We start from the raw sequence: 13,033 nt of genomic DNA on the forward strand, positions 1-13,033 counted from the left end.
GAGAATTTTAACAGAGTTATAAAATATAAACAAAAACCAAACAAAGCTGAAGAATATACTAACTGAAATGAAAAATACACTAGAAGGAATCAACAATAGATTAGATGATACAGAGGAATAATCAGTGATCTGGAAGAGTAGTGGAGATCACCCAAGCTAAACATAAAAAAGAAAAAAAGGATTAAAAGAAATAAGAATAATTTAAGAAACCTCCGGACCACATCAAGCATACTAACATTGCAATATGAGAGTCCCAGAAGGGGAAAAGAAAGAGAAAGAGGCAGAGAACTTACTTAAAGAAAATAATACCTAAAAACTTCCCTAACCTAGGGAAGGAAGTAGACATCCAGAGTTTCAAACAAGATGAACCCAAAGAGGTCCACATCAAGTCATACTATAACTAAAATGACCAAAAAAATGTATTTCTAAATCACTTTGCTGTAGGGCAGAAATTAGCACAACACTGTAAAACAACTCTACTTCAATAAAATAAATTTTTTAAAATATATAAAAAATGTTAATCTAAAAATTAACAGCAAGCGAAAAACAACCAGTTATGTATAGTAAGCTGACATTCAGCAGAGACTTTGCAAGCCAGAAGGGCATGGCACTATATATTCAAAGCGATGAAAGGAAAAAAACCTACAACTGAGAATACTCTTCCTGGCAAGGTTATCATTCAGATTTGAAGGAAAGATAAGGAATTTTACAAACAAGTAAAAGCTAAAAGAATTCAGCACCACTAACCCAACCTTACAAGGAATCTTAAAGGGACTTCTAGTGAAAAAGAAAAGGCCACAAGTAGAAATATAAAAATTATGAAAGAAAAATCTCATGCGTAAAGGCAAACATATATGAAAGGTAGTAGATCACTTATAAAGCTAGTAGAAAGGTCAAAACACAAAAGTAGTAAAATCGTCTATATCCACAATAAGTAGTTAAGAGATACACAAAACAAAAAAATGTAAAACATGATGTCAGAAATATTAAACATAACAGGGGAAAATAAAAATGTAGGGATGTCAGAACGTGTTCGAACTTAAGAGATCACTAATATATGTGTGTGTATATACCCACATATATTATACACACACACACACACACACACACACACATATGCATGCTCAGTTGTATCTGACTCTTTGAAACTCTATGGACTGTAGCCTGCCAGACTTCTTTGTCCACGGGATTCTGCAGGCAAGAATACTGAAGTGTGTTGCAATGCCCTCCTCCAGGGGATGTTCCAGACCTAGAATCGAACCCATGTCTTTGACGTCTCCTGCACTGGGGGGCAGTTCCTTACCACCAGTGTCACTGGGAAGACCCATACATATATAAAACGTGAGATCATCAATATAAATGTCTGTGTGTGTATAGTAACCACAAACCAAAAACCTATAAGGTTCCATGTGCTCAGTCACTCAGTTGTGTCTTACTCTTTGTGACCCTGTGGACTGTAGCCCACTAGGCTCCTATGTTCACGGGATTGTTTAGGCAAGAATACTGGAGTGGGTTGCCATTTCCTCCTCCAGGGGCTCTTCCGACCCAGGGATCAAACTTGCATCTCCTGTGTCTCCTGCATTGGAAGGTGGATTCTTTACCACCGAGTGACTTGGGAAGCCCCCAAACCTATAATAGATCCACATAAAAAAACAGAAAAAAATCTAAACACTCAATATATAGGCATCAAGTCACAATGGAGGAGAACAAAAAAAGAAAAAAATACTACAAAAGAACCAAAGCAGTGAATGGAAGGGCAATAAGAACACACCTATTAATAATTACGTTAAATGTAAACAGAAAAAACGTTCCAATTAAAGGACATTTGCCATCCTCACCCACATTTCCAGCATTCAAAATAAAATTACTTCCTGAGCACCTACAATGTAGCAGGCTTGGGATGCATCAAGAAACAAAACAGAGATCCCTACCGTCGTGGGGCTTCCATGTCGGTGACATATTCACCAAACTCAGCACTTTCAAACAGAACCGAGAAACTTCCCTGCCCCATGCTCCTCTGCCTGGCCTTCCCAGTTAGCGATGTCACCCTTCACCCAGGGTCTTCTTCTCCATCTTACCCTCACTTCTTCAGAATCCTGTCAGGCTTACACTCATCTCCGCTGTCAACAGTCCCCACTGCTCAGGACACCCAGGATTCTGCTACTTGACCCAGCGTCTATAATGAGACTTATCTTCTACTGTACCCCGTGTCCCAGCTACATCCAACGAACCCACCATTGTTCACAGCCATGACCCTGTTCTTCAGCACGTTGGTTCTCCTGCCTCAGCCTTCTCTCCTTTTCTTGGCCTGGTAAAACTCTACGCATCCTCTACGGACTAGCTTAACTGACATCTCTTGTTGGAAGACTTCATCTATTCAAGAAGACAGTTATTTGCTCCTTCCTCCAAATCAGTTATGATACTGTACTGATCTGCTTACCTGTTTGCATCCCATCCAGACTGAGAACTCACTGAAGTCAAGGATGATGCCGTCCATCTGGGATCACCCCAGGCAGCCCCTAATACCATGCCTGGCATGCAGGAGGTGCTTAAATAAACAGCTGTTCAAGGTGGGAGCCCTCTTGCATTAGAGGTTTGGCATGAGAGCCTTTTGCTCACCAGTGAGAATCCCTAACTCAGCAGAAAGCGTTTTTCCCTTTCTAGAAACCGGACGTGCTAGGTTAAGTAAGATAATCACTCACCTCACTCCTGGAGGCGACAGCCCGGTGCAGCGGGGTCAGCCACATGTTGTCCTTGGCATTCACACGAGCTCCTGGAACCAAACGGCACAGGTTAGACGCATCATGCCGTCAGGGCAAGTTCTGCTGACGCGAAGTCAGAAGCTGTGTCTTGTGCTCGTTTGCCTGGTACAAACAACACATTTTGGTTTTTTTCTTTGTATCAATCACGTGCTTTCTGGCCAGACAGGAGGCAATACTGAGTCCAGAAGAAGCAAGATGATGAGTTTAGACTGTCACAGGAATTGGGTTAAGACGAGAAAAGAAATGACAGGGTCTCCCTGGGGAGGAGATAGTTTTGAGAAATCTGAGATCCTCCAGGACTTTAGAAATACAGGTTCTGAAGAATGAAGAACTTCTTAAGGGTGTGGATATATGTATGTGTGTTCCTGAATATAATATATATTCCTGAATATAAACTATATAATCACATTCATTATTTCATTTTCAGTTGTTAAGCATATTTATCTCACAGGGCAGACAACATCCTTCTTGACAAATTATTAGGGATGAGCAGTCTTTTAACAAATGTATATTATCCTAGAAGCCAGTGAGATGTCAAACACATTTGTTAAGTTGGGTGCTGATGAGTCTTGATCTGGGCTAAAGGGATTAGCAGAAATCCATTTTATCCAAGACCCTAATTATTCCTCTGGAACAAGCCATGTATTTCAGAAGGAAGAAGCCAGCTTCCATGGGAGCTTTTGAAATGACACCACATGAAGCCTCTGTGGACTGTTCACAACTCCCTCATGCGATGGGGTGGGCAGATAGGGTAAGACAGCTATGTCTCCTTAGCCGAGCTAGTTTGAACCAGCACTGTGAAAATTGCCTATTACTACAAACAGCAAAAGACCTATCTTACTTCATGTTTTTGACCATATGAGTAATACATGAATGTATTCTTCTTTTAAAAGATAGATTGTTATAGATTTAGGAAAAGTCCCTTTGAGAATCACTCCCAATGCTGGACTTTCTTTACTCCCTGAAGAAAACTACTGCTCTGAGTTGGTACATGAGATTCTGATTTATGTCTTGTATACAAATATGTGTACCTAAAAAAAAAAGTGTACCTATAGAAAATATTTCCAATATTTCACTGTAAGCAATGCTGCTATGAACATCCATAAAATGACTCTATGCAAGTGTGTAAGTATTTTTCTAGGATACATAATTAGAAACGGATCTTCTGTGTCATTGACCATGCACTTTTGGTTTTAATAGTTTCAGCCTTCAAAGTGTGCCAATTTATACACTCACAGTGTATGATTGCTTCAATTCCTCACAGTTTCATCAATACTTGATATTATCAGTTATTTATTATTATTATTATTATTCAAGGAATATGCATAACAATCTCTGAGTTCTCCAGAGCTGGGGCCACCACTCAAGTGGAGGATGGTAACTCCAGGCTGAGCACAAGATCCCTGGAGCACTGTCCAGTTGCCTCACCACCAACCAATCAGAAGAAAGTCACACAGTCCGCAGCCCTCATTCCAAATGCTGCCTTCCTCTCCTGGGGACCGGTGATGACCTATCAGGCCTCCTGTTTGGCCCCTGTCTGTTTCGTCACTGACTGGGTCCACCAGTTTTGGGCTAAACTGCTGTTACAACAAGGGCTTCCCAGGAGGCACTAGTGGTAAAGAACCCGTCTGCCAATGCAGGAGACACAGGACATGTGGGTTCCATCCCTGGGTCGGGGAGGTCCCCTGGAGGAGGAAATGGCTACCCACTCCTATATTCTTGCCTAGAGAATCCCATGAACAGAGGAGCCTGGTGGGCTACAGTCCAAAGGGTCTCAAAGAATTGGATACAACTGAAGTGACTGTGCACATCAGTTACTTAAAATATTGCAAATCTGATTGGAAGAAAATGCTCTTACATTTCTGCGTTGCCTATTTAACAATGAGATTGGGCATCCTCTAATAGGTTTGTTTATTAGCCACTTGTAATTCATTCCCTGAGAACCGTTTATTTATATTCTTTGCCTATTCCCATTTTTCTTATAATTTATATGTATATATTTATATTGTAGTTACTATTATTACAGTTTATGTATCTAAAATTCTAAAAAAAAAAGTTTTATGTTTAGATCCAAATGTGGCTTTTAATATCAAAATTCTTTGAAGGAGAAAAATGCCGCTGAGCTTGCTGCATAACATAAAGCAACCTTCACCCCCCTGTGTAACAAACACCAGTACTGTGTCCATACAGCTTTGGACTCACTTGAGAAATTGAAAGATAATTAGAAATCTAGGGAGTAGATTCAGCCACTGTGTAAGCCTTCCATTTCTCCACTAATCCTCCTCCACAAGGTTGAAGAGGCAGCTGCCAGGGAAACCACCTCTCCCAGAACAACAAAATTATTATGACAAAAGCAGAGTTATCTGAACGGGGACGCGTATTTCATCAGTGTCATCCCGTGAGACTGGCTTCCTCATCCTCTTCCTCTATCAGAGAGTCTTGTTTACATGTCAGAGGGAGATGTCGGATGGTTTGAGCTGAATATTTATAACTGATTTTTCTAAAGGAAGCTTCATGTTATTTACCTGCCTGTCAGGCACCATTGTGTGCTGAAGGACACAGAGTCAGCATGTCTAATGATTTAAAGGCTTTTCCTCCAAGCACATTTTAAAATTTTTTTTTTTAAGCACCAGGTTATACTGATTCTCCAGAAACCAAGACCTAACTAAAAGTTATCAGGCATGAACTGTAATTACAAATTAAACATTTTTTAAAATCTTATCCCTACTACCGCTTGATTTTATTTTCATAAATAACAGGAGTAAAGAGAACTCTGAGCATATTTTCAGAGGCAATATTTCTGTTCTTTTCACCGTGTCATCTAGAAACAAGTAGGACAAAGAAAAAAGAAAGATCAAATGACTAAAAATCTTACAGGCCAGCGAGAACAATTGATTCTTAAGCCAACATTTGACTTTTAATTATAGAAATAAACATGAAAGAAAAATCACATGAAATATGATTATAATACAGTGAGATCAGCTTGCTATTGATTTTTTAAAACAAACAGACCAAATCTCATTATAGCCCAGAAGCACTGTCCTGCAAAGCAATGGCCTTAGAAGAGTATATGATAATTCCAAATATGTGGCAGTTGCTCAAAACATTTTAAAAACTCCCCTTGGAGTTGCCTTTGGGGCCAGTTTATATGCCTATCAGCAAATGGCCCATTACTTTATAATCACACTACATTGGAGACCAAAATCAGCACTGCCTCATTTAATTACCCCTCTTTTTCTAGACCTCCCCCGAAAATCAAATCCAACCTCAAAGGATGAATATTTGTTATGCATGAAAGAATCAAAAGAATGACCTGCCACCAGCTCTGGAGGCAATTTGCATTGGGAGTGGTAATCACATTTTGAAAAATCACAGGAAATAATGTCATAGGAATACCACTTGTTTGGTGGCCTACATTCTAATTTATTTTTTTTAATTAATAGTTACAACTCACAAACACTCACATATTACAGGGTGTGTACTCCTGGTTTTCTTCCTTCAGCTCAGAACCCTCTCTCTAACCCTTGTGTGTTTCCAGAATTTCTCTGCAAGGTCTTATTACTATGTTTCTCTGTGTGCTCCACTCCCCATATCTCAACACTAGTCTCTTAACTCTTAGCCACTGATTGGTTCACACTGATCTCATTCATACATCTCCAGGCAAATGATTTAGCAAGCTCTTGACCTTCTCTCTGCTTTAATCCTGACTAGGTCAGTTCCAAAACAGAAGCTACAAGCAGGTGGTGAAAATAAAGCCAGAAGCAGTTATAAGAAGAGGAAATCTGCAAGGCCTGAATTCCTTGCTGTCTACTCAGACACACTCAGGGTTCCATCTGCCTCGCTAACAAAAGATAATGTCAGTAGGAATTCAGTGGGCTGGAGTTACACTATGCTCTGTAAGTTAATACAACAATGGAGAACACAGCTGTAATGGGAGATTCTGGCAAAGTCAAACGATTTGTCCAACATGGGACTCATTAGCACCTCATTCATTATTAAACTGGAAAACAATTTGGTTGGATTCCCTAAAGGGTCAGCTGCCAGATGTAAGTCAAGAGATGAAATCACTGCTCTTGCAATGATATTTGTTTAGGAATATACTACACAAAATGCATAAAGGACCTTTCAGGGAAATTAAAACCATGACAATTTCAAGAGTTTGCTAAGTTTCCACAGTTGAGTAAAATTCCTAAAGAACCTTCACAATTCTCTTCCGTATCCTAAGTCTTCCTAATTTGATGAGGGAAGGAGGAAAATTCCATAGCATGTGCCTCCTGAAATTATACTAGAGGCATTAATAGTTCGGTGATTCTTCCAAGATGACTGGCTAAGGAAACAGGAGTCCAGATCAAAAGATACAGAACAGTTTCTCCTGGCTCTGAACGAGCCCTGTTTAAAAGAGGAGGGTGCCCCACGCCCACATAAAGGAGAGGTGAAACCAAGTCTTTTGATTATCAGACCCTAGATGCCTGGGAAAAAATAGATGGGTCACCTCCATGTTGAAGAATTAAAACCTTCCCCTTCAAATGTAGAAAAACAAACAAACCAACACGCAAAAAAGCATAGCTGGGGATATAAGACAAAGCTCTAAATTTGCACAGTCATGAACTAAACATTCCTCTGAGAACCCTGAGCTGTGTCTTAAAACAACACTTAGAAGGTAGGTAGAGCTTGTTGGGATCATTAGGTGTCATACCACAATAGTCTTTATTTGGCACCTCCACCAATTCTGCTTATAATTTTCCATGGGCCAAATTTCTACTGCTGGGGCAACCAGCCAGGTGTGCACTGGCTATTAGCCACAGACGGTGCCAGTGCCAAGCACTACATACTTGTTTGGAATACAGCCTTGAAACATCTTCAGAATTATCAGAAGGAAGGCCTGTTCTCAAGAGCACAAAAAACACTCCACGAATTCTAACCTAACCTCCATGAGACTGTCAGGAGCACGGAGCATAAGCATCGCAAGGCATAGAATACTTGTTTCCTGAGAAAAGCTACCTCAAGAACACAAACACAACAAAAATAAGGGCAGTGTGAATCTTCCTTGTGCATCACAGCACCACTCTTTTTCACAGTGTTCTTCACACCTGTTATCAGCTAACCAATACTGATAATCAGATAATAATCTGATTACAATAATCAGATAACCAATACTGTTATCAGTTCCTGTCTTTGCATAGCTGACTTTGGAATTCTACAATTTCCCTTCACTACTGCAAACAAAGGCGAAAGATTATTATTGGCCTTTTGCATAGTCTCTGGGCAGCGGCATTTCCTCCAGATTTGAATCTCCCCAAACCAAAAGAAGGAAGAAGAAAGCCAGCTAGCCTGCATGCAATCCACATGGAGACTCATGCACATGCTTAGATCCATTCCAGGGATTTGTCCAGCAAACACTCAAAGGAGAAAGCTCATGCTGGTTTTGGGTGAGATGTACCGAGTAAAGGTGCTTCTGTGTTGTCTAGTCATGCAATCGTGTCTGACTCAGTGAAATCCTATGGACTGTGGCCGCCAGGCTCTTCTGTCCATGGGGATTTTCAGGCGGGAATACTGGAGTGGGTTGCCATTTCCTCCTCCAGGGGATCTTCCTGACACAGGGATCGAACTCATGTCTTCTGCATCTCCTGTACTGACAGGCAGATTCTCTACCACTGAGGCACCTGGGATTCCACCAAGTATATAGGTTTCCCAAAATGAAAACGCTGGTATTTTAAAATCTGGTGAAATATTTAAAATACATAGAAAAATAACGAGAATAGTATTACAAAGACCAGTATGCACACAACATGTGCTGGCCATATATTTACTCCCAATTTTTAAAAAATGAAGTATTTTACAGAATTACTGTCTCTTTTATACCCTCCCCTGAAAACATCTTTCACTCTATTTGCCTCCTCAGAGGTAACTACTATCCAGAAACTGATGTTTCATCTTTTCCCATGTTTTTATGTTTTGATTACATTATAGTCATGTATCTAACCTAAACTCCATGAGGTTAAGTTAAACAAAATAGTACTGTTTTGCAATGCAATTTAAAAATATGTAAATACACACACATATCTATGTGTATACATGTAGACTTTAAGGAAGCCATTTTCCTTCTTTAATTTTTAATTTTTTTTACAGTGAAAGAAACAGATAGCCAAATGTACAGAATGCATCCACAATTGTGGGCCTGACTACTTGTTAAGATGGTCAGGAGTCAGACTTCCAAAGCAACATAAAAGTTTTACTGGAGAAGTCATTTTTCAATAAGAAGAATGTCTTGTATTGTCCCCTGTCTACTGATAAAGTCAATGATCAAATAAATGTCCACAGCACAATAAAGAAACTTTGGGTTCTTTGTAGTAGTCAATCTAGTAAATTGGTTATTTAAATTTTCACATGCCATTGACTTTTAAGTACAGCTGATATTTACCTGACAGAATCAGGAGTTCAATTATCTCTGCATCTCCCAGAAACGCAGCCACATGAAGTGGGGTTCGCTTCTCAGAATCCTGAAACGATGGCAAAGATAAACAAGTCAGTACCGGCCGGAGCTGCCTTTGGTAGATACAGTAAGACATGTCACTTACTCTGAGGTTAATGCTTGTGAGATCTGAGAGTGAAGGCCAAACATCTATTCAGATGAGTGCTGGTTTCACATTTCTCTCAGCATCTCCCCCAATCACATGAAGGAAAGATCCCCATTTCTGTGTCTGTATGTTGTATTTGCCTCATTGCTCCTTTTATTAGAGCCCAGCTCAGGTCAAGGATGGCCCATCATGCACTGGGTGATGAAATAATTTTTCTTTAAATCTTCAGTATGGGTAAAAAAATTTCAATGCTTCTACCTATCTTAACAGTACAGTTCAAAGCTTTCAATGACTTATTTTCTCTCTAAGAAAACTTAAACTATTCACAAGGACATGAAATATAAATACAATTATTCTCCATTACTGTTGCTTAGACCACTGCCCATTCATGTAATACTTATTGAATGCCTACTGTGTGTCAGGAACCAGATTCTGGGGACAGAGGGGTAACTATGAGTTCATGCCTTCATGAAACTTACAATCAAGTGGGAAGGCTGATAATAGTCATGTAACCCAGTGACACATGAAATCCTTTCAGATGGTGATAAAGACTATAACAAAATTAAAACAGGATGAGATCCAGTGACTGTGAAGATGAGAATAAGATTCCTTAGGGTGGTTGCATAAGGCCTTTCTGAGGGTGCTGACACTGAAGCTAAGAGCTGAGGCAGATATTACTAACTCTGCTGTGCAGATGAGAAACTGTGGCTCAAATAAATTAAGAAATGTCCTCAAGACTCCACAGGTATAGAGCAGAGTCAAGATTAGACCTTCACCTGTCAGACTCCAGACTAAGTCCTTTGCATGGCATTCAACATATTGTGCTGTGAGGCAGCATGATAACAGGCAGGGGAAAAAAATACTGCTTCCCCATCTGTAAATTGGAGATAATGCCTCCCTAGAGGACTGATAAGAGCATTCAAGAGAATGTAAGTAAGTAAGTCCTCAGCAGGTATGAGGCTTGGTACACACGCACCAAGTGCTCCGTGATGGCCACTATTGTCACAGCACAGACGGTTGTGGGGTACTGCAACCCAGAAGGACCCTATGGGAACTTCCCCATCCGTGTCCTCTACCTGCCTCGTTTGTAGAAAAACTTTAGCTTCCAAGGCTTTCCCCTAGTTCCAAAGAACTCTCATTAATCAAAGTGAGAAAATGCACAAAGAAAAGAGAAAATAACACAGACATTAAACAAAATCTAGGACCTTGAGTTCCTCCTTGAGGGCTATAGATAATATCCTGAGCCACATTCTTGAGTTGTTTTGCAGATACTGAAACCTCTACCAAGAGGAAGAAGTTAACTGCACGCTGACATAAGCACGTAGATCCCAGACAAGTTGGAACCAGAATGTTGAGGATGCTGACACCCAATTACCTCACCACCAACCAACCAGAAGAATGGCCACAAGCTGATCATATACCCCCAAGCCCTCTCCATCACCCTGACTTTAAAAACCTTTCCCTCAAAGCCATCAAGGAGTTCGGGAGTTTTGAGCATCGGTCGCCCATACTCCTTGCTTGGCCTTGCAATAAACGCTGCATGTTCCTTCACCACAATCTGGGATCAGGAGATTGTCTCTACTGCACGCAGGTGAGCAGATCCAAGTTTGGTTCAGTAACATCTTCCCTCGAAGACTGAGAACTCTTGTAGGGTACAGAACTCTCTCCCTAGAGCAGCACCATCCTAGGTGAAGAAGTGAAGTGAAGTGAAAGGCACTCAGCCGTGTCTAACTCATTGCAACCCCACGGACTATACAGTCCATGGAATTCTCCAGGCCAGAATACGGGAGTGGGTAGCCTTTCCCTTCTCCAGGGGATCTTCCCAACCCAGGGATCGAACCCAGGTCTCCTGCATTGCAGGCCGATTCTTTACCAGCTGAGCCACAGGGAAAGCCCATACTAGGTGCTCAGCATAAACTGACCAAACTCGACTAGTCTACATGCATGGCCTCTGGTACAAACTTTCAGCAGCTATCCTAAAACAAAGCTAACCAAAGCCTATGCACCGTCTTGGCAGTTTCTCCAGAAACTGGGATGCATTTTAGTTTTGACACTTGTAGAGTCACTATTGATTTTAATCATCATTCCTATCATTGCTTGATTAGACAATACACCTAACAGTCCTTGAAGCCCAAGGATGTTATTTTGTTTTCTGACAGTTCAGGTCCTCTGCTCTAAGTCTCTTTCAGACTAGAGCTTTTAGGCATTTCATGACTCACTAACATCTAAAACAGATGGTAGGCAGGGAACATGACAAGAACTGATCTTCAAGCCAGCCTGTTTGTTAGGAGGTCTGGTAAATAGGTTTTATGAAGAGATTAACTAACTTTTCAGTGGATCAAAAGAAGGGGTTTGAATTAACTGGGAATTTATGTCTATGTATGCTGCAGGCAATCACTACATATAAGAGGAAGTAGGGCAGTCACGTTACTATTCCATATTCGATAATGATATGCCTTAGAAAAGGACTTCCCTGGTAGCTTAATCAGTTAAGAGACTGCCTGCAATGCAGGAGACCCAGGTTCAATCCCCGGGTTGGGAACACCCACTGGTGAGGGAAATGGCAACCCACTACAGTATTCTTGCCTGGAGAAGCCCAGCAGGCTACAGCCCATGGAATCACAGAGTCGGACAGGACTGAGCCACTAACACTATTGTAACACTATGGCTTAGAAAATTCAGTAAGATTTAAAACCCTCTTATTGCCATATCATCCTTTCTGTGAAAATAAAGATTCAATGTTTAGAAGCATATTTGCTTATTTGAGAATCAAGTATTAATTTATACAGTGAACTATACAAATATCTGAGATCAGACTTTCACAAATGTCTTCTATTTCTTCTATTATGTTTCTACAAGCACTTTCCTTTTTAGCTTTATATTCTCTTTGAATCCTCTATAATAACTGAAAAGTATCTATTGGGCCTTAGAATAAAAGTTAAATAATTATATGTTCGTTCATAAGTTGAACTGGTTCCAGAGTTTGGTTCAACAAATTAAACCTCACCTAAGTGATTTAAACAAGGACTAACCCAACCCAACTTATGACTTTAATTTGACCTGAAGCAAAGTCAATGCTCTGTTTGAGAACTTGGCCTCAAATAAAAGCCAAAAAAATACCAATATTCAAATCTGGTTAGTCCATCATTATGTAACAGGCTTTACTCATCCTGTAGGTCCTTTTATGACATGACTTGTTCAAATTGAAGTTTTTATATTATAAGATGGGTGTGTTACATGAGATCACGCTGTAAAAACTCCTTGGTTATAAATCCTATTTTTCCTCCTAATATGCATTTAAAGGTTTCCGACAGCTTTCTGAACACCTATGCCAACTGATACTCTCCCTCATGACAGGCCATGAACAGGCAAAGCAGAGAAGATCTATATTCAGGCAGCAGTTCTTCAGTTCACCGAAGCAGCAGAATCATATAAACAATTTCATGTGCTATTAAGACCTTACCTAAAATAACAATGCATTACTACTATTGACCAAGGGTTGCCAACACCTGCTCTCAAGCAAGGAACCTGAGTGATGTACAGGATGATAAGTTAAGAGGTGAATAACAGAGTCACATCCATCACCATACCCCACGAGGTGAAACCAGCCGGAAGCTGCAGTTCATCCTCTAAGTAGAGGTCCACTCTGCTTGCCATCAGCTAGATAAATGGACTGGGAGATGCAACAGCAGA

The 13,033-nt window shown here is 40.4% G+C and overlaps 1 protein-coding gene across 7 annotated transcripts in view; it reads right to left on the bottom strand.

Moving 5' to 3' along the window:
* ANKRD44 (ankyrin repeat domain 44) overlaps positions 1-13,033 on the bottom strand; it is a 311,038-nt gene that overhangs the window by 135,837 nt on the left and 162,168 nt on the right. For all 7 annotated transcript variants that reach the window (XM_070458494.1, XM_070458489.1, XM_070458495.1 and 4 more), the window contains exons 3-4: positions 9,184-9,262; positions 2,703-2,773 (exon numbers count right to left, since the gene is read on the bottom strand). In XM_070458494.1, the coding sequence (XP_070314595.1) occupies positions 2,703-2,773; positions 9,184-9,262 (150 nt within the window). The remainder of the gene's footprint in view (positions 1-2,702; positions 2,774-9,183; positions 9,263-13,033) is intronic.

Source organism: Odocoileus virginianus, chromosome 30 (genome assembly GCF_023699985.2).
Source record: "Odocoileus virginianus isolate 20LAN1187 ecotype Illinois chromosome 30, Ovbor_1.2, whole genome shotgun sequence".
Classification (NCBI taxonomy): Eukaryota; Metazoa; Chordata; class Mammalia; order Artiodactyla; family Cervidae; genus Odocoileus; species Odocoileus virginianus.